This window comes from Plectropomus leopardus, chromosome 3 (genome assembly GCF_008729295.1).
Source record: "Plectropomus leopardus isolate mb chromosome 3, YSFRI_Pleo_2.0, whole genome shotgun sequence".
Taxonomy (NCBI): Eukaryota; Metazoa; Chordata; class Actinopteri; order Perciformes; family Serranidae; genus Plectropomus; species Plectropomus leopardus.
In genome coordinates, this window is record NC_056465.1 from 32,950,991 (window position 1) to 32,978,110 (window position 27,120).

Genomic DNA, 27,120 nt, shown 5'->3' on the forward strand with positions numbered 1-27,120 from the left:
GGGGCCAGAAATTCAGCCTTCAAGATCCTAGGCAGTGTTTCTCTTAACAGGATCATAAATTACTTTGGCAGGTGGGAACTAAACTGGGGGCCACACAAGACAAGGACCTAAACTTAAATTGTGGTTGGAACTTTCAACAATAGTGCAGCAATAACTTGCCTCATCGGTGCCAAAATCTGTTGGTGCGATTTGCGTGGTGAAGTCGTATCAGTGTGATGAGACTCCCATGACTCTTAAAGTTAAGCCAAAGCCCCTGTCACACATGCACTGCAACCCTGAACTTATCTAGACATTAACTGGAGGAGCTGTAAGTGAGAACACAGACCCGGACGTTAAACGGACTTTATACTGCCAGCTCCAGGCCGCCGTCACCGAAAAAACAGCCACATAATGACCATGCAAGCAGCTTATTACCGCTCATATTTACATTTAATGTAAGGCAGCACCCTCTAGTGGTTGTTGTTATTATGAGTGAGGTTACATAAGAAGTGACAAAGTCCCTATTATTGTTGATAAAGATGGAAGAAATCCTTGTAGGGTGGGCAGGAAGAGTAGCAGATAGGTCAAACAAGCACAAAACTTTCACCCAGGAGACATGTGTTCGTGTCCCAATGTCAACTTTCTTTTAGTAACAACATAGCATACTTTGCTAATATGGGAAGCATACTGCACTAATGATGTATGTGATGGATATGCAACGGGACGAATGTGACAAAACATATGGGATCATACAAACATCAGTGCATAAAGAAAAAAGGTCATTTTAAACAAAGACAACCACGGAAAGTTCTATCTGCAGAGACAATAAGATTTGGAAAGTAGACTGCAGCATCAGTAAGGGCCATCGCAGAAATCTTGGGACAAAAAAAAAGGAACGGTAAGAAACTTGGTTATTTATGACCAAATTACAAATCTACAGTACGTTAACAAAACACCATAATTTCCACAACTTCTTGTGGCATGTCTGGCCTCCTCTGCACAGTCTACTGATGCGCCACCCCTTGCCTAAATCAAGCTAGTATTTCCAGTAGGCGAGAATACGTCTGACACAGACACGAATCTCCTGTTGTGTGCTTCATGTGTGAAAGGTTGACCGAGTTCATATGAGAAAACAGTTTAGGACAGTGTTTTCTAACGCGTAACTATGCTTAAAAAAAAACATGTCTGTGCAATGAGTCAGGTTTGTGTTCTGACACATTCGAAGTCTCAAAATAAGCCCGAGGTGTGTGACCTTCCCAGCGGAGACCCGACTGGTGTGTGTGTGTGTGTGTGTGTGTGTGTGTGTGTGTTTGTGCGTGCGCATGTGTGTCTTTGTGTGTGTGAGAAGGGGACAGCTTTAGCAAACCAGGGGCTCATAAAACGAGCAGGATTTATATGGAGTGAACAGTATGTCCAAGAACCACTTCTGAGTTATGTGTCCAACAGAGACTTGTCCTCAAACACAGAGCAGGGAGGGGCACCAGTGAAATACAATAATCTGCTCCACGTTCAGTTTATTCAGACCCCAGTAAGAGCCTCCTAGTGGCAGTGTGCATTCATTCACAGAAACTAACATGCAAATTATCATCAACAGCCCATTTTCATGCACAATAGCAATATAAACAAAACAAATCTGCACAAATGTATATAATACATACACACATACGGCAGAATGTAGCCATGTGACATCTGTAGACATGTGACATATGTTTTTGTATAAGTTTTTATTTTTTTTTTTTGTTCCCAGAGATTTCACATAATGATAGTATTGCATGCATATGTTGACACTTGAGCCAACAGCAGGCTGACCAGTCAGGTTATTTGGGAGACAAAAGGTCATAAGTGTGAAACACTGGTTCATCTATGCTGGAGGAGCATGTTACCAGGACGACACAGCTGTTGGAGTCCAGCTGAACTTTGACTTGAGGTTTTGGATGTAGATATAGACATAGGTCATCTTTGTGAACATGAATGGAAACATAAAAGTGTTTCAGAGGGTTTGTCCAAGAAAACCGAAATCTGATCTGGTTAAACATCCACAGTTAGAGGATATGACCGCTGTATTAGTAAATTTGGATGATGCTCCGTATGAGTGTAAAACTGTAAAAGTGTGTCTCAGAATGGCACCCAGGCCTGCTGCAGACAGATAGGTTGGGTGTGTGGCGAGCAGAGTTCATGACAGTGAGGTGGAGCAGGTCACAGGGAGGTCAGTGGGACTCACTTGGTGGTCTGCAGATGCTGAGAGTGACAGTTAAGACCGGGGATCTCTGAGGCTGAGCCACAGGGTTATCGCAGTCACCATCGCACACTTCCCAGGTTCTGGTGACATGTTATGGCTATCACTGACAGCGGCTTAAAAGCAAGTTACATCAAATAAAGAGCTGCAGCCATGCATGTAAGAGCTGCAACATATGAGACAAATTAAATCTCTGCTTGGTGTATTTTCTGCCTGAGAGGCTCTGTGTTATTTTTGTACACATTAGCAAAGGTTACCAAAAATTTTATGGCTTGCAAGAGGTAAATGATATCTGATTGTGTGATTGGCTAAATTAAGGATATGGATTTGGGGCTGCAGTGCGGTCTATTCTCATTTAAAATCAGCGTTCACACATGCAAATGTGCACATGAGCTGAAGCAAATCCTAGAGGTTTTTTTCAGACTTTTTGAAAATCCCTGGGACTTTTTAAGGTTGTTGCCCGAGTAAGAATGAGTCATTGGCCTCACAATGGGCCACAGTGACAGCCCGTCCTCCGTGGAGCTCTGATAGCAGGAGAATGCCACTCTGGGAGGGTTTAGTTGCTTTATATTCTCTCCACGCCGAGGTCCTAACCCCCTGTGTCGGCCCCCTCACCCCTCACCTCCTGTCTCCTCTAATGTGGCTTTATTGACTGTGACACACTGAGCATGGAGACGATGACCAAACAATTAAAAGTGCCCCCAAAGGAACGGGCCATTAGAGTCACAAACCATTCCACGGGCTTTGTGTGCTTGTGTGTCTGTGCGTGCGCGCTGTTTGTGCACTTTCCCAAAGTGTGACAAGCAGTGGTGGACAAGTGAGGCGAGTGAAATTCCTCTCGCCACACCATCCCCCATCAGCCCATGAATATGAAGCAGAGCTCTTAGCTTCTTAACGGACACCACCAGATGCCGCAAACGCTCATTTTGGTTAAAGAAGTATTCCACTGCTGGAAAGATGGCCTTTTAATAAAAAACAGGCCGTCTATTTAGCAGAAAGATGCAAATACTTTTGAAATTGGTGCTGCTTGACCAGATAGAACAGAAAAAAGATGCCTCTTTACTCAAGAGGTAGAAAACCTACAACTACCAGAATGCAATGCACCAACACCAGACCAATAAACACTCTCACTGGTAGGTGATGTAATGTAAATTCTTACGTGTGAAATGGCAGGCGACTGGAGAAAGTGAGAAAGGGAGAAGTTACAGGACTATACTCGGCCGGCGGCCGGCAATGACAGAGACCGTGGGGAATAATGGCATGCTTTTACATCTAACTTTGTGAATTAAGGATTTATTTCACCCAAACCGGAGCTGGTGATTGCTGGGACAGTGGATTTACAGACTAAATTACTAGCAAGAATAATCAAGACGGTTGGATGATTTTTATTTTGTTTCTGTCAATTGTGTTTTATGATGAGTTAACGAGGCAATTTAGCATCATCGCTCTTACATTACAGAGAGAAAGTGTCATTCAAAAAGTGTACAGCATTTTTCTGTTTAATCCTTTGTAACCTAAGAAAATTGCCTTGATTTTTTTTCTCCCAAAAACATGAGATGAAAGCATCTTCAGACATGGCCCAAAAATTACATGAAAGTAAGCAAAAAAAAAAAAAAAAAGATGGAGAAATGTAATAAAAAATTAAACAAAAAATAAATAAAAAATTTGCTAAAAATAAAATAGTGCATATGTTTTTTTGTAACATAATTTTAAAATTAAAAAAAATCCAGGTTTCAAAGGGTTGATAAGGAAAACTGGTGTGAGAATCGTAAAATAGGTGAGATCAGGAGCGGTAAACCCGGCATCATCCGATGGAGTTTTGTCTTCGGAGAGGAGATCTCAGCTCTGGTTCGGTGGAGAGAAATTTACCACAGTTCATCAACATATACTTTCTACATTATTTTGATGTAAAGCCGGCTGAAAATCAGTGAGGTATCTGTTTAAATTATCAGGTCAGCCAAAGAGATCGAGAGGATCATTTGTGGTGCTATTGTTGGCTGATAACTCAACCCTGAATTTTTAAAGGCAACCATCTCAGTCCTAAGATTACTTTCTGACACATTCGACCGCACGTCTAAGCCTCCACAAACTGGGTTATCAGTAAAATCAAGCTCGCTAAAGCTCCAGTAAACATCCCAGAGATCAACTGGATTATGATGAATTGTATGTATTCAGCTGCGACGTTCTCTCTGCAGAGATGGGTCTCTAATGAAGTGGGCGGGGGGGGTGCTCTTAAAGGCACACATGCATGCTTATAAATACTTGTGTGTTGCTGCAGAGCATCGCTGATGGCTCTAAGGGCCCTAATCTCGTCTTCAGTTCTGGTTCTGCATGTAAATGTGAAGTGAAACCCCATAATGACGCCGCTAATGGTTGGCGCGACCTCTGACCTCGTGTCTCTGTCAGGGTCTTCACAGGGCCACAGGCCAGCCACATAATCGCTTCCATGAACTCCTCACAGCCCTTTCAAATGTGACTTTTAGCCCTGCCGCAGACTTAAATGTTAATTTTGTGAAATGCGGCTAATGCTCGGCTGTCACTTGTCGTCAGGTTTGATTATGCTGGTGAGCTGTTGTTTGTCCTCCTTTATTAGTTTACGCGGCGATGAAATGATCTGCATTTCATTATGACCTCCTGGAAACAATCCTGTCGACAATTTAGGCACGGGTCGCACACACACACACACGCAGTGCAAACAATAGTTAAATGGATTAAAGTTAAAAGCGGGGATAGAATAATATTGAAGGTTTGGTGAAAATAATACGTGATTTTGCTGGTTAATCCTGTGGCTTGCATTTAGAAAACATCATCAAAGACTGTTAAAAAAATCATCTGGCAGGAAGATGTTTAAAAATTACCTATTAAAGGCTGTTTTTTCATTAAAGGCCATCTGCTCTGTAAATTTTTTGCATCCAGATATTCTGTCAGTAAATAAAATGTGTGTTAAACTTTTACCAGATCCCCCCCACTGAGACAATTTCATTACTGTCAGAGATGACATCAGCCCAAAACAGTTGGCTCTTTTATCTTAGTTAGGAACAGTATCAATTGGATTTGCTGCCTTTAAAGAAAATTGGAAGAACATGAGCCTGAACAGAGTTAAGCTCTGAGAGGCATGGCCCATGATAACAGGTATGAAGAATTCGGTTTTCCTGTGTGTGTTTTTGTTCACAGAGGAAATCATTAACTTATGAAAACATTCGGCTCTTCAGCGAGAGGTCGGCGTATGAGCATTCACAGGTGAGCCGCGGCTGTAAAGCCTGAGCTCAGCACAAGGGTTTTTTTTTGTTGCGCATCAAAGTTTTGAACCAGATAATCGTTTCTTAGTTAATATTTTTTTGCTGTGAAATGAATTAATCACAGATTGTATGTTTGCTGTTCATATGACTGTTTCTGAATTATAGAATTATACTTGAATTTTCTTCCTCATGAGCTTAAAGCTGCTCTAATCACTATTTTTTAATATGAAAAGTGGATCCAGTAATCCACCAGACTAAGATTAACTGATGACATGTTGAGCTCAAGTTACGAAGCTGAAGTTGTCCAAAACGTTAGCGGCTATCACTGAAATAAAGCTTACATTACCGAGCAACGTTTGCTGCAGGATGACGTTATACACGATGTTGGCACCATAATGTGTGAGGTATGCTTGTCACTTTGTCGCAGATTTTGCTGTAACTATGGTACCTCACCTTTAAACAAATGTCGACATCCTTGTTTGTTTATCTTCTTTCCTTTATATGTTTATTTGAGGTTTGGGGAACGTAAAATACACTCCACTCTCTAGCCTCTCCGGATACCTCGTATCAGTGTTGCATTTACCCCATGCACATCGTTTGACCATTTTTTTAAAGTTATAACTGCACCGATTTAAATAAAACTGCAGGAAAATCAAAATTTCTGATGCTTTATTACTGAGTTCTACAAGCATGAAGTCCGAGTGCATTGTCTAGCTTTGAAAAAGATGATTTGCTTGTAGTGTTTGAGGGTGGGGCTTAGCGATAGGTCAATTATGGTACTCATCAGTTAGTGAATTTCCATTTCTAAGAATAACAAAGGAATGACCTGCCCTGCTCTGCCAGTGACTGGCTCATACTTGTCTTTATTGGTTTGGTTGGTTAGGTTCAGGCCAGCGGAGTGAGATTGGATAGGGTAATAATATCCGGGTAAGCCAATCAGAGGCAGTGTGAAGCAAAGTAAGGTCGCTCAATCCTTTGCTGTCCGAGGAAAAGCAAAATCACTGCCAGAAATGATGCTGAGGCTAGAGCCTACAGTAAAATGAACTGCTACAAACAGAAATAATCTACAGCCACAGTAAGAAGTTTTTCACTAGTAAAGGGCAGAACGACTCAGAGCCAGTCACACTAACCCTCAAACTGCGCAAATTGAAATTGCGACTATAATATACGCCTTATAGAAACACTTCAATTTAAAAAAAAAACTGCAATGGAAACACTATTTCGCTTTTGTAGGTCACATGATGCTTCAGCTGTGTGCGTGCCTGAAGGAGCTGGCTTCTTCAGGCGTGATGCAGCAGGCGCTACAGGAGGTGTTTTGCATCTCATAACTCTTCAAAAGTTGAGCAGATCATCCGGAAGTTTAGAAACCACAATTCCTCTGTGAAATCGTCGACTATCACCTCCCAGAAATCGGCTCGGCTTTCCATTATCACTCACATAACACGCCTACGTCGCCTTTGCTTGGAAATAATGACGGCTCGTGCGGTGGCTGCAATAGAAATAAACCTGCTGCTGTTTTGAACATCCATCACCATGCTTTTTGCATAACATCTGTCAATGGAAGTGTAGTCATCTCACAGTTGTGTTTTATTGACATTTCAAAAAGTTTTGCGCAAATCTCTAATGGAAACCCGCCTATTGAAACATAGACTTTTACACAATTCTGTTGAAATGTAGATCACTAATTGGTTAATAATTAATTGTTTAGTTCAACATTTAGCAGACACTTAGCATGTGTTCCTGCACCGTGATGATGATGTCCTTTCTTTTTTTTTCACTTTGTTTTCACAGCTCCCAAAATAAAGGATCTTTAGCTACCTAGACCTTCAACTCTCCTGAGATGTGACCTGTCAAACCTAGTGAGTTTAACTTAAGTGTTATTGTAGCTTAAAATTATTTTAGCCTTGTTAATATCTGCTCTTATGTGTCACAGCACAAACTGAGGGGAAATTCTCTAAATGCAGCCTCCTCTAATATCCACCACAAAATAACTCATGCCACCTCACTGTATGTCCACAAGTATTAAGTATCCCAGTTACACAGGGGTCACATTTTTCTTTTTACTGACTAATTTCCACTCTGTCATCACCTCAAATGTAGCAACTGTACTGTGTAATTACTACAAGTACATTTTTGTTTTTTTAGGTTTGGTGCCTGGAGGAACAAGTTTCACCAAAATATGTCCCTTAATGTATCAAAACATCAGTGTGTCCTGTAAAAAGCTAAAGTATTTGAATTAAATGTTACACTGATTAATGAATAAACTGATCTAAATACCCTCTGCAGTGCTGAAACCTCGTTTAGCGTTACCCACTACTACCATCTACTGGAGACTGTTGAGGTATTTCACCAGGCCTCAAAACACAACTACAACCACCTGCAGTGATGATCGAATAAAAGCAGGGTGACCTTCTTTGGTTTCAAGTGTTGGAGCCACAATCAGCTCTAAACAAGAACCCTAGAAACCCTGAAATTCAGTTTATGTGAAAAAAAACTCCCAAGTACACTCTCATCACGCCGCTCGAGAGGATTGTTACTCCAACATCCAAAAATGATCTCAGAACACTTGTGTGAGTGCGGGCGAGTTTGGCCAAAAATCCAAGAACAGGCAGACAATAAAACAGCAAATGTGAGCCACACGAACACGGGAGCTGCTAACCGTGATGAGGTCAGGCCTCTTTGGGCCTTCTCCTGTTGCCAGTGTCATTAAAATGAAAAACTGAACAAAAAAAGTCTTTCCTCGAGCCTCATAAATAAGGACTGAATGATTCAGAGCTCAAATTTCCTCTTAGGCGTCAAAAATTAGGAGCTGCACGGTCAGTGTTTGCTCAGTAATAGAATAAGACAGGCTGTGTTAAAAAAGCAATTTGTTAAAGTGACGGTTTAAGGTTATATTTTGGAGACTAGAACATCAGAGACACTTCATAGTTTATTCAGTTAGCTGCAAATATTGCTGGGAAACAATCTGTTTGCACCTTTTAGTGTAAATTTATTTTAGTCCAGAGTGTCTGTTATCTTAAGTAGGCTTTCAAAGAGTTAAAACCACTTTTTTTTCTAAAAATGCATTAATTTTGTGATAAATTCTGTACAAGATTTAAACACATGTCAGACAGCAATAACACATATTACAAGTTGTTGATGTTGTAAATTCGAATGCCTTTTGAGACACTGCCCCCCTCTGGATCATTTTAGAGAAATCATCCAACAGGTCACACAGTTATATGAATGAGGGTGGGTGATGTGGCCTGAAAAAATCATCAGCGCATTTCAGGGTATTTTTGCAATAAATATATACCTGACAATATGACAAAATACTAAAAAAAGGATATATTGTGATATTGTTAATTTAAATAACATACATTAGCAAAAACATAAGTGTCATTGTTTTAAATGTCAGCATGAACGGAACAATTTGCCTTCAAATATTCAGAAAAAAAAGGAATAAAATTGATCTCTCTTTTCCTCAGTTTGTAAACAATGGTAACTCCAAGTAAGTTTCAGATTCTGAATAAAATATAAACAGTACAATGGAATAAAATTAACCACAAATTACACATTTAAACAGCTGCCAAACACTTAAAATGGGCTCTTTATACACTGGGAATATATAAATAAATATCTATATAGCTATGGATTTAAAATAAATAAAAATAAAAATATGAAAATAAATAGATCAATGGGTAATTTCCCTCTTTTTTAGAAAAATCTGAAAAAAATCAAGGATTGAGGATATTTTATTGTCATTCTGACCATGAAATCATGTGCTGTGCTGTTGGCAGAGGAGCTGATGACAGAAAGTCGCTAAAAGTGTCTGAAGTGAAGTGAAGTTTGGTGCTGATCATAAAATATTTGGCACATCCAGGTCTAATGACACCACTGACTCTACACTACTGAATATTCTCCCCTTTTTACTTTAAAAAAGCCTTACACTCCTGAAATGATGGCACTTTAATGAAACCAGAATGTTTTTGCAGTAGAAAGACACGAATGCATTTTAAATTGGTGCTCCATTTCCAGAGAAAACTGAGAAAAAGGACACTTACTCAGGAGGTATAAAACCTACAGGTACCAGAATGCACTGGGCTGCTGTGGACCAATAAACACTCCCGCTGGTCGGTGACGTAATGGGAACTTGTACACGTGAAACAATGGCGAGTGGCTGGCAAGAAAAGCTCTCATATTACAGTTAAACAGTGAGCTAAAACACATTTCTGAACGTGTTTGAGGCGAGGAATACGCAACGCAGTAGCAGAATCTTTGTTTTTATTTTCATAGTTTTACTGTTTGATCTCTGCTTTTTAGGCCTCAGTTTGCAGGAAGCAGTACTATGCCCACTTCCTTCTCATAAACTCTTGCTATTACAGCTAAACAGGGCACTAAAATGTGTCTGTAAGAACATTTTAGGTAAGAAATAAGCAGTGCAGTAACATTATCTCTGTTTGTATCCACGCAGCACAGACAGAGGAGCGGGTCTGTTTTTTGATGCACTTGTATGCTTTTGGTGTCTGCGGCGGCGGCATGGGTAGCAGGCAATACGAAAATGCTGGAGTCCAGCCAATACTTAAAACAACAGCCGGAGAACCGAAAACTCTGGCACTTATCATGTTTTGCATCAGTTTATGTCATCCAGCAGAGTTTCACCGGGGGAGGAGGGGTATCTCGGCTCTGGTTAGAGAGAAGGGATTTTACCATAATTCATCCACACATACTGCCCACATCGTTTTCAGGTTTAGATTCACTTTATTGTTGCATCTTGTCATATTAAAAATAAAAAAGAGCAAAATTCTTGGGTCTTGACCAGCACAATGATGTTAATATGATATTGTGGATACAATTTAAAGTGCATCACGAAAGTGCGTTTAAGTGCGTCGTAATTACACTAAAAGCGATATTAGAATAAATAATGTTCCTTAAAATTAGTAATTATCATACATAGTTGGTTGAAACTTGGTGAAGTATCCCTTTAACTCTTCTATTTGGGAGCTGGAAGCAGTTTCACTTTCAGTCATGCTTGTTGCAGCAGTGCAAAACAGCACGTCAACAAGTCAGAATATTGCTAATATCGCAATATAAATGTTTCTTATCTTATGAAAAAATTATATGTTTGTGTATTTCCCTTTAAAACGTTGAATGTTTGTGAATGATATGACGGGGCACACCCCCACTGTAAACTGTGTGATGTCATTCAGTTTAACATTAGAGCAATAAAACAGGTGTACGTGTGTGGAGGGTAAATGTCAGAGCTCTGACCATGAACAGCTATTAGAAAATGAATCGTTCTCGCTATCATAATAAATCCAGCGTTTTAGTGGAAGTTGCTGTTCACACCTTTCCTTTCCCTTCTCAGAGAAAAGATTAATACCGCTCATAGTATAATTCGGAACATCTGCTTAGCGCTAAAGAGGATGTGGATCCTGTCATAACATTCCCCAGACCGACAGCGTGTCGTTCACTAATCAGATGACTCCGTGCACGTCCACTGGGATTTCAAGAAGTTTCCAGTCTCGTTTCCCTCACACCCAGAGACTTACATAACCCCAGAAGAATCCGCCTGAAACTGATTCGTTAGGAGACAAATGGGCCACAACAGGTCTTATGTGGATTCTGTCTGGACGAGCCAGACAAACAGCAGAGACGCCTCCAGACAGACAGCAACATCCTGGACTGCAGAGGTCCAAGAGGGAGTCTGCACCTGCTCACACTGGTTTATTTAGGAAAACTGAATCATCTCATTGCATGGAGCTACGACACATGTAGACATGGTGCATTCAGTGCTGTATAAGCAAAATTATAGCACGTTTAACCCTTTGAAACCAGGATAGACGTCTCTTTTCTTATGATTCCTGTGCTGTTATTTTAGATTTTTAAAATTATTTTACAGAATTATCATCATTTTTAGGCAGTTCAGTTTTTTTAGGTCATTTCTATGATTTATTTTTATTTTTTTCATTTTTGTTTTTATTTGTTTGTTGTTTTTTTCTTCAATTTCAGGTAATTTTCTTGTACTTTTTCTTAATTTCTTGCTAATTATTGGGTAATTACTTCTAAAATTGTTCATTGCCTTCTTCGCATTTTTGAAAGACATCAAGCCCAGATTTTAGAGGGTTTGATTGTCAGTCCATTTTAAATCTTTAAGGAATGGATTGACAATTCATTTTAAAATTTAAAGTTCCTGTGTTGCGTAAGACTTTGGGGGTTTAGCAACATTTCACGTTGAGTTTTGCTGATTGCATCAGCTGATACTTCTCCTGGTTAGAATTCAATCAGTGTTCATTGTGCCATAAGTTTTTACAGGGAGCCAATTTATCCGCAGAGGTCTCTTCTTCACTAAAGCAAATAGATCAGGTGATTCAAAACAGTAAAAACACTAAATAAAGCAGTTTCATTGCTTTTCCAATACTTTTTTTTTTTTGGCATGTTGCAGACCAGACACTGGATTTAAGATCCAGATGTTCAGGAGGTGTTTATTGGGAGCCAAAATATCCACAGCAGTCTCTTCCTCTCCAAAGTAAACACACCCAATGATTTAAGCCAATAAAACCACCGAATTAAGCCGTCTCACATAAAAAAAATCTGTGTTTTTTTGGCACTTTATCGCCTTTGGACAGCAAACTACACCGGCCAACACGAAAACGCAGCGCAGACATGTCAGACAGCCCGCTCCAAAGCAGACATGTGCGACAGTCCGTCTTAGCGTGGACATAAACGACAGAAACGACAAAAAATGTTGCTGCGCATTTGTGATCCATCATCAGCACCGTTATCTTGTTTACATGTGGCGTGGATGCGGCTGTCACACTGAACATCCTGGAGCCCATTTAACCTTAAAAATTTGTGTGGAAAACAAGATGAATCATAGAGCTTCATATTGAACAGCCAAATCCGATTTAACTAGCATAATTCTGAGTTCGGTACAGCCCTAAAAATTTTAACTAAGTCTCCAAAAAGACTGCAACCTTTTCAGAATCTGTGCAGAGCATGACTCGCTGTGTATCACCTCTGTAAGGACAACAACCAATCAGCAACCAGCACACCTTCTTTCTATCAGCTGCTTTGGCGGTCCTTGTTGACAGTGGTGGTGCCGGCACCGGGCCGCCCAGACCTCGGCCCCTGTCAGCCCAGCGTACACAGAGGAGAGCGCTGAAATCACTAGCACATGGGCCCTAACACACACACACTCAGCTTGTGTTTGGAAAAATGGCATGTTCGCCACCGCACTCCTGACCCCTGACGCAGCCACACTATTCTTTAAAAATAATCAAAATAAATCCACCTGGGAAACATGAGATGAATCGGGAGATATTTAAACATTTAGAGGACAAATCAGAAGTCGAATATTTACATCATGAAAACGTTGTCGCCATATCTGCTGGGCAAATTGTAAACGTGGCTTAATGGCAGCGAGATTCCAACACAGTGTGAGTGCGTGAGTGCGTGCGTGCGTGCGTGCGTGTGTGTGTGCATAGTGTCGAGCATGTGTGAATGCTTACATGCTCCACAGAGAGCTCTTTGTGTATCGCTCTAAACTTCTGCAGGCACCAGCAGTCAGCGCGCTCCAACTTTATGTCAGCGACTTTGTGACAATATTTATATAATGTTTGCATAAAATTATAAATATACAGGTGTATTTACCTGTAAGGACGGGGGGAGGACTGCTTTATTCCATGTTGTCTTTCAGACCCGGCACTGTTGGACACATCGCCGCAGTGATTTGTATGTATTTGTTTAAGCTTCAGGTTTCAGGTTGAGCTGGGAACATGTCACTTTCATTAACACGTCGGTGCTGCCGACCATGTGACTGCAAGGTCATCTAGAGTTACACAGTTTCACTCTGTGGTTACCAATAGTCCCTTTTTTTACGGGCAAGAAAATATATCGCTGAATACAGGATATTTCTGTGTGGAACTGTTTGACCTTTGCTAAATTGCTTCTGTATATCATGTCAGGTCTTGGATTTTTGCGCTGCATTTTCCATCATCCAAAAGACAAAATCAAAAAACGTTTTATCAAAAGTATTTATGGTATTTCATCAGCTTGCTTGTTTTTTTTTTTTACTTCAAAATGCAGGATACACAATGAGTAAAGATATTATTTCTGTGGGCTGTGTATCAGGAGAGGCCTTGTCTCTTCAGTGGCCTCCAGGCTGCTATTAGTCGGCTTGCAGGAGATTTATGGTCACTTCAGAGCTCAGTATATTAAACCACTGCCGCCTGCCAATTTGCAGGGTGTTGCAGGTGTCAGTGGGAGTGTGAGGTGAGCTCAAGCTGGTCAATGGCCCCATTATGAACCTAACATGTTCAGAAAACTTAAAAAAAAAAAAAAAATCCTGAAAAATTAGCCTCTTGCAATGATACTTCTGGGGCTGTACTGTTTTTTTTACTGTAGAAGAATCTATTGAGGTTTTTAAATGAAGCTTTGAATGTCTGAAGTCATATTCTACAATGTCGTCATCCTAAAACAAACCCTAAACAAAATCCTGAATTTGAGTAGTGAGTCTTCTGAGTAAATGAGTTAGTCTTTTAATAAATATATTTAATTCATAGTGCTGTTCGGCTGCTGCTTGACGGCCCTATCAAGCTGCTGTAGCATAATCTGATGTAGCTACCTAACCTGTTTACTGGTGTGATCCATCGCAGCAGGCCCAGCGTTTGGGCCTTTATAACAATGAAATGGCAGGACCACAAAGGGAAACGTGCATGATGATATGTTCCAAAGGTGATGTCGAATTGTTCCTGCAAAAGGGAATAAAATGTATTAAATACAATTATTTTATTTTCTGTTTTATGTAATTGCTCTAGTAATGTCCAGTAATCGTCAAGTTGCCCATATTTTCACCTTGTGTGAAAAAGCAGTTTTTTTTTGTTTTTTCTACAGAGAAGACAGCTGTAGTGTAAAAGATGGAGAGAGAGGGGATGACGTGCTGCAAAGGGCCGCAGATCAGTCAAACCCGAGGTCGTCGCAGCGAGGACACAACCTCTGCACAAATATCAGGTTTAAACAGAATGAAAAATGTAAGTAAAGAGAACTTTTAATCTTGATTTATGTTTACTCCATATCTAATTGTTAAGTTTACTTAAAATTTTGTTATATTTGCTTAGTTTTGTTAAGTTGTTGGAACTTAAAAATGATAAGTTTAGAGATAAGTTTGAGCTCCTTCAGTAAACCAAATTTACTGTGCTTTGTATCTGCATATTTGTGTTTTCTTAAACATGTTATAAAAAACAGAACTCGCAGATCTCCTAACTTCATCTCTTTGTGATGATCAAATTAAGTCAGACTAACTTGCTTTACTGAAGTTGCTAACACTTAGAGAGAACAGGTAAACTCACATGTCGTTTTTAAGTTGCTGCAACTTCACAAAATTATGTAAATACAACTAAATTTAAAGTTAATCTAACACTTCGATATAAAGTCAACATAAATTAAGTTTTATGATTTATTTACTTTCCTTTTCAGAGGTCAGAGGATCACCACAGTCACTGACGCTCATCATCTTGAAACAATGAACGTTTGTACAAAATTTCATGGCAATTCTTTCACAGTGTTTGAGTTTTCGGCTGGATGTGTGTGATGACTGACATTGCCAATCCGAGAGCCGTGCTGCTGGCAAAGCTAAAAATAAGGCTATTTTTTTTTTAAAAATCTAACTATACATGTTGAGAATCGAGGACTCTGAAATTGAAGTGCATGTGGTTTTTCTGTTTCATTTGAAGTCAAAAAAACAGGATTTCAGACGTCACGAGAACACAAAGAGCGCCGCGATGACAACACATAACTATGACTTATGGACGGGTTGTGCGTGGGGAGGGCTTCCTTGTTATTGTCCATCAGTCACAGCCAAGAAACTTTATCCTCTGTGGGAGAGGAGACTAAAGAGAAGGCCTGTCTCTCTCTGTCTGCTGTTTCTCCGTCACCATTCTTCTGCTGGCATCTCCAGATTTCTCCAAAACCTCCCTTTGAAAACAAAATTCAGTAGCTTATTTCCCTTCAGCTCTGGTAGGTTAGTGTGAGGCACCGCGCTGTCTAATCCAACCCGACAGTCAATTTTGGGGTCATTAGCCATCAGAAAGTTAGCAATTAAGCCTTATTATGTCGATTTCCTTTTGATGTCCCAGACCCCGAATTATGGATCTGTTCACTTCAATTTAATCTCACAGTAACCAGGTGGCACTTTAGAAACCACTGAAAGGTTAGTGCCAAAAAGAGTTACTCCTAAATCTCACACATGAACACATTTCCATCTGTCGCCACAGTTTTGGTCGTGTCAAAGTGTGTTTCATCGTCTTTCTGTTCGAATCAAAATCCCTCGCAGCACCGCAGATCTGCTCTCCATGTGCTGAGATGCTCCTGATCGAACTGAGCCGCCGTCAGATCGCCAGGCTTCTCGTTTTCACCGTCCTTAACAAAACGCTGCTATCATATCGGGGCTGCAGCTGAACCCGTGTTTGATTTGCGAGTTAGAGGAGCAGAGATAATCACAGGGCGTCTGTCCTACATGACCAAAGCACTTTGTGTTTATGAGCTTGTGATGCAAGCCAGTGCAGCGGGCTAAACTGTTTTTAATTTGACCAACAAGGTTTTAGTTAGGTGGTAGGCAGAGAGCGGGGAGGAAGAGGAGGTAAAAAAAATATACAATAAAAAGGGGGGACGGCAATGAATCAAACTGAAAAGTAGCGCCACAGGAGCCCCGAGGTGCCCAAATGGAGTCGATTACCAGTAAAAACTCCGTTTGTGAACTGGCTGGCGGGGGTCCGAGGTGTTAAGGTTGGATCATCAGACAGAGTGTGAAATAAAAGATGATGATGGTTAAAGACACTGAGAAAGAGAAATATATTCTCCTGTAAAGCTCCAGCTGCTCAGCCCAGGGCAGTTTTCTTGGATTTAAGTTTCCTATATCTATCAACGCCAATTATTGTAATGGGGTGTAATTGCCTTGTTATGAATAGCTCTCTTCTGCTTTTTTTGTTAGCTTGGTTTGAGTTAGGGATTCAAGATATGGATTTTTTTAGCCGATAACTGATAATTACCTGCTTCTCATGGCAGATACCGATGCGATAACCGTACTCGACAACCTCGAGACCTCAAAATAAGGGAAGATTCTCCACACCACGCGGAGTAAATTCAACAGCATTATTACGTAAAATACTCTTTATCTTACTTATAAACAAGGAAGAACAAATACAGAATCATTTACCTCTCTAACGTGGGCTGACAAGAATTTCTGATATTCGTGTTCATTATTTTCATTACATTTCACTCATTTTGGCCCTTGCAGAGTCTGTTTCCACTAAAATCATCAATCCAGTGTTTGTTGTTGTGGGCTGAGCGATGTGAACAGTGGCCGCAGGAGCTAGCAAAGCTGGCACTAGCAGCTCTCTTCTGGGGTGACATGATGTGCATTGTGTAATCATAAATCATATATATATATATATAAATGTGTGTGTGTGTGTGTGTGTGTAACACTGCATGAGAAGAAGGGCTGTGTGTGCATCTGCCTCAGACTGTGTTTCATTTACTGTCCAACAAGCTCTGACTGGGCAGATGCTTTGCTTTGTGTGTCAAAACACTTTTTAAACTATGTTTTTAAAGGTGCTAAAATATTTAAGTTATTATTATTATTATAATTATCATTAATAATAATTATTATTATTATGTAGTTGTCCGTCTGCAAACCCTAGACTTTGAGAGTCAACGGCGACTCTAGGTCTGGAGAAATGCAGGAGAAATGTGAAGCAGGGAGGACAGCCGGAGAGGGCAGTTAAAAATAGGAGTCACCCGGGGAAAACACTAAAAAACTGATGTCGATCCAGGTTTCAAAGGGTTAACGACAGAGTTTAGCCTTTTTTGTGAGTTTTTTGGGGCTGTTTTAAAGCTCGGTGTTGGATTGCTGTGTAAACTCATGCTAATGCTCAGGAGACAATCTTTTACTGGCAGCGAAAGTTTACTGATCTGGTGGGGAGAAAGGCGGCCGGCGTTCAGACTCTGGCTCTCGTCGTTCTCTGAAACTGTGGAAGACGTTTACATGTTTGGCTCTGTGGTCAGTGTACTGGGCTGTTTCTTCTTCTTCTCTGTGTTTATTGGCAGCTCATAAATAAACTTTAAAAGTGTGCCGCCACCTGCTGTCTCGGGGTGTGTAGATGCTACCTTTGGTAAGTCAGTGAAAGCAGTCTGACTTCATATTATCAGCGCTATTTAATCAGTTTTAATTTTGGGATGGAAATAATACATAATAACAACAATATTTCCAATTACAAGCAGATCATTTATCAGCCCGGTATATACCGTGAGGGTCCATGAAAAAGAGCAAAAGTCTCTGTAGTCGTTCTTCCTTCTGACAATGAGCTCACCATTATTCTGCAATCAGAACAAGACATTTGAGGGCAAAACAAATTTGGCTTTGACTGAAACCTTTAAACAACATGCTTAGATCTCACTTGACATCCCCAGGTGAGCCCCAAGTGACCTCAACCCGAGGACTTTAGCAAAGTCAGTCCAAATGTAAAGTGACGTCTCAATATATAACACACAGATAACAGCAGCGATGTTTAACATTCTTCTAATTCTTCATGTGTTGCGTAAGAAATGAATTTGAACCAGAACACTTCTCTGCTGGTGAAGTCTCGTTGAACAAAGCACTTCACCACCAGTGAGGCAGCGTCCAGCACAGACAGACTGTGCAGCTAAGTGTGAAATAGGGCGTTGTGGAGAAAAAATTACTCACTCGACTTTTCACGGCTGAGTAAATGTTTTTTAAAAAAAAGTGCTCAACATCTGCTGCAATAATTAGATTAAACCCAGCCCATCTATCCTCACGGAGAAGAGCAGTGAGAACGGAGCAAAGCGTCTCAGCAGTTAGAGAAGAGGATTGCATGTCAAAAAAAAACACCCGAAGGCTGCGTTTTGTGCAGAGCTACTAGGAGACATAATCATCTCTGACTGGAGCCTCAAGGCGGACTTCGCTCCGCTTCTCCATCACCAGCAACCGTCCTCTGCAAACGCAGGAGGAGGGAGAGATCCAGATGGTACCAAAACAGCCAAGGGGAGCTGAAGGAAGACAGCGAATTGATTGATCATGTAATTGAATCAAAAAGTCCAGCAATGCTGTGAATTATCATGGAAACCTGCTGAATGTACTATGTTAGCATTAAAGGTGCCGTGTACACCTTCCAGCACGTTAATACAGCAGAAAACCACTGTTTGCTTTGTAAAGTCATACTGGAATAATGGCGCTCTGAGCAGAGAATGAAGTCACAACTCTTCTCTTTGTTTTGTAATCTGAGCTTCTCTGTTTTTTGTTGTGGTAGACGGTCTGGCTGCACAAGCATTTTAGTGCATTTGAGGCTCACCGGCTAGTTAGTCACCGCGCTCTGCACTGTGCTCACACAGCGTATAACACAGTCCTCATCCATCAGCATGTCCTCATCCCAACTTGTCCAATTCCCACGTTTGGTGAGTGGCACGTGAAAAGATGACATGCTAGGTATGCTTATTAACCATTTTGAATGTTAAGAGACGGCGTGTCACTTTCTGATTGTTGTGTTTTCCCAAAGATGGTTCCTGTCACCGAAGGTTGTTGTCTTCACTCTGATGTTTGTTCAAGTAACTGTTTTTATAAAAAGTTTGGTTTTAATGAGTTATTCAGCTCTACAAAATGAGATTTCCCACCATCATTGACAGCGGCGTCAGCCAATCCGTGCACTCGCATTTAATGGAGCTGCTTGCGATTAGGGCGGGTGTTTTTGGTGGGAACTCCTCCGCCGCGGATATCACGACTGCGCAGACTCCAACTCGGGATGGTTTCATCAGCAGCCAAATCCCAGATATTTTAGCTTCACTTAAGCATAGCGGGGGTAAGTGGGGGCGCGTTGTCCTTCTTTATATACAGTTATAGACGGTTTCAAAAGATGGTTGAGGCAAATACCAAAAGGGGAGTCTGGCAGTCCTCCACCAGAAAATTTTCAGTATCAAACACTTAATTTCCTGTATTCTGTATATTTTTACGCACCAATTTGTGCAGCAACCATGGCACCATACTACCTTATGTGCTGGGGTTTTGAGATTGAGGTGTAATTAAAATTAACTGTGATGTCGGGCGAAGATAGCAGCATCTGGTCTATAGCGCTCGCCATTGTTATTATTACTCCTCATTGGCTCCAGTGCGGTGAGCTTGACAACAGCTTGACAAAGGCAATAGTCTTGCGTTGGTTGGCTGATTGAGTCCCACTGCAGTGCTCATTAATTGTTTTTTATTTTCACAAAAAAACGCTGTTTCATGTCTCAGTGCCAGACAAAACAGGCAACTCGAACTTGATGGAGTGGGTTGATTTGAAGTTTTGGACCCAGTTTGTGTATTTTCAGCATCAATTTATGGTGTTCGTGACTTTAATTTTATCGGAATAAAAGCCTTTACTACTTTCATGTTGTTTTTTGAGTCAAATGCACTTGTTCTGAATATTGAGGGAGACATTCCCCCCCAAAATCTATGCCTCTGATGCTCTGAATGTTGCACAAAGCTCTTTTAAAGGAACAGTATGAGCTTTTTGGAAAATCGCATATATATATTCCAACAAGATTTTAATAAGAGGATTGAAACGACTCATAGCTGTGGCAGTGGTATCAATCTTTTCATCTGAGGTAGGAAGTGAGCATATTTCCCAGTATGTCAAATCTTTCCTTTGATATTCTGCCCTTTTGGAAAATTTTATGAATAACTGGGCGACATGCTGTACAGCGTGTGCTTTCAACCAAATAATCATGTTCACGCATCACATTTTTCCTCTCATGTGCTACACATTTATTCAACCTATTTCATGCCGTCTATTAGTGACTGATATTCTTCCTCTCAGTGAGTGGAAACTGAATATTGGCCACTTGATGTGACAGAGCAGTAAAGTGTGATTTATGTTTCAAAGGTCTAATTGGCAGCATTTCCTGCGTCTCCAGGCTGCACCAGTCAGATTTTTGACATATCTGAAAACCTTGGGAGATATATACTTGGCCTTAAACAGTGCTGGCTGGTCTCAGATAATTTATCTCTGTCTCGAGCTACCAGTGAATAAAGAGCAGGCCTGCTTCTGTGGCTAACTGCATTTCTCTTTGGAAATATCGATTTACGGAGTTCAGCAGAACAATGTCTTGATGGAAAAATTTTACAGAGGAAAGAAAAAACAATAAAAGGGTTATACATGCAGGCAGTTTAGGAACAGCTCATATAACTTTACACCAAACTATATTTTTTCCAGCCATTTTATCATAAAATTTAAATATATTATGCTATAAAATGTTATGCACTGAAACATGATACAGAAATCGTTTCCTCTGGACATTTTTGATGAAGAAGACATTGACTGGATTTGTATTTAGCCACCTTACCGTGCTATTGGCTGCTCAGTCTTCAGTGTCTAAACAGCTGAAATTTGGCACAGATGGTTCAGTCCAAATACCTGCAAAACAAAAATGTTGTGAGAGATTGGTAAAAGCTATGTTCGCAGTTAGAAACTGTGAAAGCACAAAGCAAGACAGACTTTTCTGATGCAGTTTGAGTGAGAAAAATCTTTTCAACCACTGTGAAGATGTTAATGTCTAAAGTCAAGAAAACTGTCTTGCCCACAAATTTGAGAGCGCAGGTTCCAAGGAGTGTAAATTCAGGAGGCTGTAAGTTGTGGGTGGTGGCTTTCAACATGTTGACAGATGGAAACATGCTGAAGTTAAAATAAAACAATTTCTTAAAAATTGCTGAGAACATAAAACCATGTGAAAAGCCTCCCGAAAGCACCAAAGTATGGTGGATGTACCATGGATGTATTAAGAAGATCTGGATACAGCATGGGGGCGGGGCCCCGTTCTTTCCTATTAGAGCTGCTCGTTGGCGCATGAAATCTCTTTTCTAATGTAAGTCAATGGGAAAAAGTGTCTCTGTGGGCGTCACGTGACGGACCCTGATGGTGTAATTTTGGCCAGTATGTAAAATTTGCTTCAGAGTCTGGTGCACTTCCTGGGGGCTTGTTCCCACCATAGACTGTATGATAAAGATGGTGACAGGTCCCCGAAAGTGAAGCCAAAACATGCTCGATCGCCCCCTGGTGTCCGGCTGCAGTATAGGCCAAAAAAGCCCGCCCCCTCCATGTTAGTGAATAGGGCAAGGGTCAAGCTAAAGCATCAAAGTACACGTCAAATAATTGTATCCTTAAAGATGGTTTCTGTCATTTGGGGTAGATTTCGCACACTAATACTATATTAGTGTAAAATATTGACGTATTTTGTTGTGTACAACCACTGACCAAGTATTGGTATTTGACGAGATGGGAAAAAACGTGTTGTCTATACATGCACTCATTGCTTCCTGCTTACAGCCTCACAAAGCTGTTAGCATGACTGCATTCCTGTGAGGCTGCAAATATAAATCGACTTAAAGATTTTAATCAAGCAGTATGTTTTTATCATATTCATTTGGTTGTTTTGTAATATATGTAATGCTGTTACTGGAAACTGCAAAGTCTTTTAATGTTAACGTTTGTTTTCCTCAGTAATCACTTTTAACGTCTCTGTGATTGAAAGTTTTGATTATTATGATAATAATAAGGTGCTGTGCTGTGTTGTAAAATACTTTATTTATATTTTAAATAAGAGCACTCCTCCAGCATTAACATGATTTAACATTGCCATTAATTCGTTTTCACAGCGTTTAACTTTATAACAATTTATTGTTTTACACACACCGATAATAAATCACAATTCCCACCTGAGTGACCTCCTGTAAACAGCATCGCTGGTTAATTCATCGTGAGCTGCAGCCCTAATCCGAATTATTCACAGTTCTGTCATTGCTGTGTTATGCAAACACACAGTCCACGTCTGCTTCATAAATCTTCCTGCGATGTCTGCTGTAGGGAATTATCTGAACACGGCGGGAAAACAAGCAAAGCCTCTTAGCTGTTGAGACACTATTGATTTGATTTGCTTCCTAAAAGGGGGGAAATTTATAGATGCACGCCGTCTCCTCCGGAGAGTGATATTAGCTTCCCTCAGGAGGAGAGGATACTGTCTGAGCGAGGCGTGAAGAATTGGGTCCAGATTCGGCAGCAGCGTGGGCCTCTTCGTGAATGTATAACATGTTATTAAAGGAGAGAAAGTTGTTACAGGACTGTTTCTCTTGAAGGTAACCCAAAGCTCTCCAGTTCTGTGGTCGCAGGAAGAAAATTTATTTCTCGCAGTACGCCGAGCAGCGGGACAGCTGACGACACTAAACCCCCGTCTCAGTTTCTCCTTCCTCTCCTTTCGCCCTGGTTTTCCTCTTCACTCTCTCTGAGTTGCTACCTCAGCTACTCTCACTTTGTCAAACTCTGCCAACTCTCCTCATCGGAGCGAGACACACTGACTTTGTGGTGATTTTGGTCTAATTTTCCCTGGTTTTGTGTCTCTCTGTAGCCGTTGTGTGTCTCTTTTGGTTGTTTTGCATCCTTTTGTGATTGTTTTGGCCTTTTTTGTAATTATTTTGTGTCTCTTTGCTGTTCCTCTGCATCTCTTTGTGGTCTTTTTTTGTCCCTTCCTGGTCCGTACTGTTAATATTAGTGACTTTTTGCAGGTTTTGCAGGCTTGTAATTTGACACTTGACACTTTGGGCCCCGGGGCCTGTGCTGAGAGGGCCTGTTGATATACCCGTGATTCTATTGCAAAATGTTGTACTGGGAACTTATCTGTGCAGACACATCGCGTGTATGTAAACACATGTACAGTACAAATGCAATCTCCTTTTTTCCATATGTGGAAAGATCAGCGTCCCTGCGGACCTGCTGATGCATCTGTTGTACAGAGCGTTTTTCCCAGACGCAGTCGCCGCTGATAACAAAGGTGAGGACGGGTTCAGTGTAATCTGTGTTTTGGCTGATAGACAGACTGAGGAGGTATAAGAGCGCTGTGTGTGTTTGTGTGTATCTACACACTGACATCATGATGCAGACACTGGCTCTCCTGCTGCTTCAGGCGGCATTCGGTGAGTCGTGCGGCTCAGCTGGAGAAGTTAGACTGAACGAAAAAGTGGTGCAGTTGTTGCAAAATACAGACATTTAAACTGAGAGCTAAATGCTTAATCTAATCTATAGCATGTGTTTGTAGTTTTTGGATGTGGCACACCTGCTGTGAAGCCTGATACCAGCAGGGTGGTGAATGGAGAGGATGCTCGCCCCCATAGCTGGCCCTGGCAGGTATTGTGACTGTAATGCTGTAAATGTGCTTGAAAAGAACTCACAATTTTAATTTTAATTGTATTTGTACTTTAAAAACAAATAAATGCAACCCCTTTTGTTTTTCCTTCCATTTTTAATAGGCTTTTTTGCACACTATAGATATATTTTTGAGTATTGCCACCTGTGTAGTAATGATGCTGTTTAATCAGTGTCTTAATATGCCTCACCTGTCAGGTGGGTGGATTATCTTAGAAAAGGAGCCTTCGTGGTTCGTTTGGATGCTCTATTTCTCATCACGTCGCCTTTTATGTTAACGATTCTCATGAGTATATGCCTTTTATGTATTTATGTTGTATATACATACATCTTGTAGGTTGACGTGGGCAGGAGATACTGTACTGTACATGTGAATATGCATGATGACATCTGTCACACTATTTTTGAATGCCAACATTTCAGAATAAAGAATATTTAAAAAAAACAAAAAAACAAGCACAGATTTTAACAAATTTTGATCAAAATTGTAGGTAAATGCATCTACTGCACTTGAGTGCATGAAAAAGTCCTAGCTCTCTAACTTAAACTTAACATTTTTGCATTGAAATTGTGGTTCAGTGTAGCATAAATTCTAATTATACACATTTTTTTTGTCAGATCTCCCTGCAGAAGAAACACGGCAGCCGTTTCCATCACATTTGCGGAGGGACTCTGATTGGACCTCGTTGGGTGCTGACTGCTGGACACTGCATCTGGTGACTTACATTAACACAAGATAGTTACTGTGTGATTCAAGGGTTAACACATGCGAGCTGGAGGTCAAAGGTTGTGTGAGGGATATAATAACACAGGTCGATGTGATGTGTGTGTCACAGGCCCGGAGATGTGCTCCGTGTGGTTTTGGGAGAGCACGACATGAGCCAGCAGGAGGGAACTGAGCAGATCAGAGATGTATTGCGCATCATTGTCCATCCCCAGTGGGACATCGACTTCGTGGCTGACGGGTGAGTTTATTTTGACTTTTTAACAAGCAAAAATAAATAAATTCTCTTCTGCACATATATAAATCTCACTGTGCTGGTGTCAGTAGAATCCTTCATTAGCATAAATAATAATGTTTTAATTTACACCTGTAAGCAAATAACCTAAAATATGAAGTAATTACCATACTTCAAACACGTGAAGTATGGTAACCCTTTTAGCCATACTGTAAGTGTTTTTTTTTTTAAAGTTATATTATTAAAGAGCATAAAACAGTCTGAATGATCATAGCTTGCTTAAAAAAGTACATTTACCTCCTCAGTCAGTGTTCAAACTAAACATGCTCTCAGTATATGACACAAATATTCCAAAAAAATGTGTTTATATAAAAATACATGGTTTTACCCTCTTCTATACCATCATCTTTTAGCAGTTTCTTTATATTTAATTCATAGATTTAATCATATAATATTAGACATTTCAGTCAGCTTCACCTTATGTTTTACAAAACAAAACTTGTCCTTCACACATTTTACTGTGTTCTTTGTTCTTCTTAGTTTTTATTGGATGAATGTTTACTGACTGTTAACTTTTTCTATTCTGTTGTATTTTTCTGTAAAATGTTAGTTTTTGTTTTGTTTGTTGTTGTCAAGTTGAGGTGGGTCTGTTTGTATAAGCCTTTTGACCTTTTGACCCCTTTTTTTTAATCATCTGGATTTTATGCAGTTTTTAATTGTGTTCAGATAAGCTAAACTAAAGGGGTAATCTCATTTTACTAATTATTTCCTCACAGTAATGATCTCGCATTGCTGAAATTGGATAAGAGCCCCATAATGACTGACAGCGTTGGCGTGGCTTGTCTTCCTGAGGCTGGAGAGATCCTCGCCCATGGGACCCCGTGTTTCATCTCCGGCTGGGGCAACCTTTACAGTAATGTCACTGTGTCCTCACCTGTCATCCGGACTGTGCACCGACCACTGCAGAGGCTCATTTATGTAGAAAATAACATGTGTGTCAGGCTCAGAAAGGTGAAGATGTTGCCCAGTGATCAGTTTTAACATAAAAATTCGAGCAACATTTGACTATTGCACAATCTGCACTCTCTGCACTTATTGGGCAGTAACATGTTACTAAGTCATGAGATCACTTTTTCATCAAGAATAGTGTACGTTTGAGGTTATGGTTGAGATTAAATTTAGATTTTAATTTTGAACGTGCAAAATAAAATGAAAGATATAAATACGAAAACAACACTAGAAACTCCAGCAGATATTCAGCAAACAACCAAAGTTAATGTTTGTAAAGGAGTCGCAGGAAGTGAATACTCAAATCCTACTTCTTCTTTAAATTTTATTTAAAAAAACTGAATATTAAACATTAATATTCAAACTTTCCACCCCTGTATTCACGATACTAACCTTGATTAAATTAAACAAAATAGTTCAACAGTTAGACTACTCATCCTTCTACCATGAGTACTTTGACATCTTGGAGTTGGTTTTTTCACTGTCTTACGGCAGTGGTGGAAGAAGTATTCTGATCTGTTATTTAAGCAAAAGTAGAAATACTACACCATGAAAATACTCCACTATAAGTCCTAAATTAAAAACCTTACTGAATAATTCTGCACACTGCTCCTGTGGTTGTTGTTAAAAGGCACCTGTGATGAAGATGGGCTTGGTAATAAGTGTACGACTCATGTAACAAATTACTTTTTCTGCAGAGTAAATAATAAAGTACAGTAGTTCCAGTTTTGAAGGTTGTTGCTGAGCACTGCCCTCTGCCTTGTATATGTGTGCAGATGTGTATGGTGTGTTTATATGTTGCTGTGTCCTCTGTGTGTCCCAGCCCACGGCCCCATGCCTGATAAGCTGCAGCAGGCCTTGCTGCCTGTGGTGGAGCACAGCGTGTGCAGCCGCAGCGACTGGTGGGGCATCAACGTCAAGAGCACCATGATCTGTGCGGGAGGAGGCGACGTATCTGGATGCAATGTACGTGAGACGACAAAAAACAAAAAGCATCTGTCAGAGCTGAACTACCTGCTGTGAACGAGGGCAGCTACTTTAATTTTCTGTCCCTCTCTCAGGGAGACTCCGGCGGTCCTCTCAACTGTCTGGGACAGGATGGCAGGTGGTACGTCCAGGGTGTCACCAGCTTCGTTTCCTCCCGTGTCTGCAATGAGGTGAAGAAACCAACCGTGTTCACTCGCACGTCTGCCTTCACAGAGTGGCTCAGTGACGTAAGTTCATCACAGACTTGCTGCAGAAACACAGACATGTACAGCTCACAGATGTCACTAACAGATACAAAATTTCATATTTCAAGTCATATTTAAGTCATATTTTCTCTTCAGGTCATGCTGCGATATTGAGGAACTACTGGACACCAATTGACCAATAATAAGGTCCCAAATCGAAATATTTTCTCTATTCATTTTAAAGTTTAACATCACAGTCAGACACAGAGCAACATGTCTTTCATCATATATTTAAACACTTTTAAT

General features: G+C 40.5%; 1 protein-coding gene across 1 annotated transcript; it reads left to right on the forward strand.

The window, feature by feature from the left end:
• Nucleotides 1-23,403: 23,403 nt before the first annotated feature.
• On the forward strand, nucleotides 23,404-27,115 carry LOC121938372 (chymotrypsin-like elastase family member 3B). The gene is made up of 8 exons (XM_042481630.1): nucleotides 23,404-23,446; nucleotides 23,569-23,657; nucleotides 24,294-24,391; nucleotides 24,512-24,640; nucleotides 25,411-25,547; nucleotides 26,466-26,608; nucleotides 26,704-26,856; nucleotides 26,971-27,115. The coding sequence occupies exons 1-8, from the start codon at nucleotides 23,404-23,406 to the stop codon at nucleotides 26,986-26,988; spliced, it is 810 nt and encodes a 269-aa protein (XP_042337564.1). The 3' UTR covers nucleotides 26,989-27,115.
• The last annotated feature ends 5 nt before the right edge of the window (nucleotides 27,116-27,120 follow it).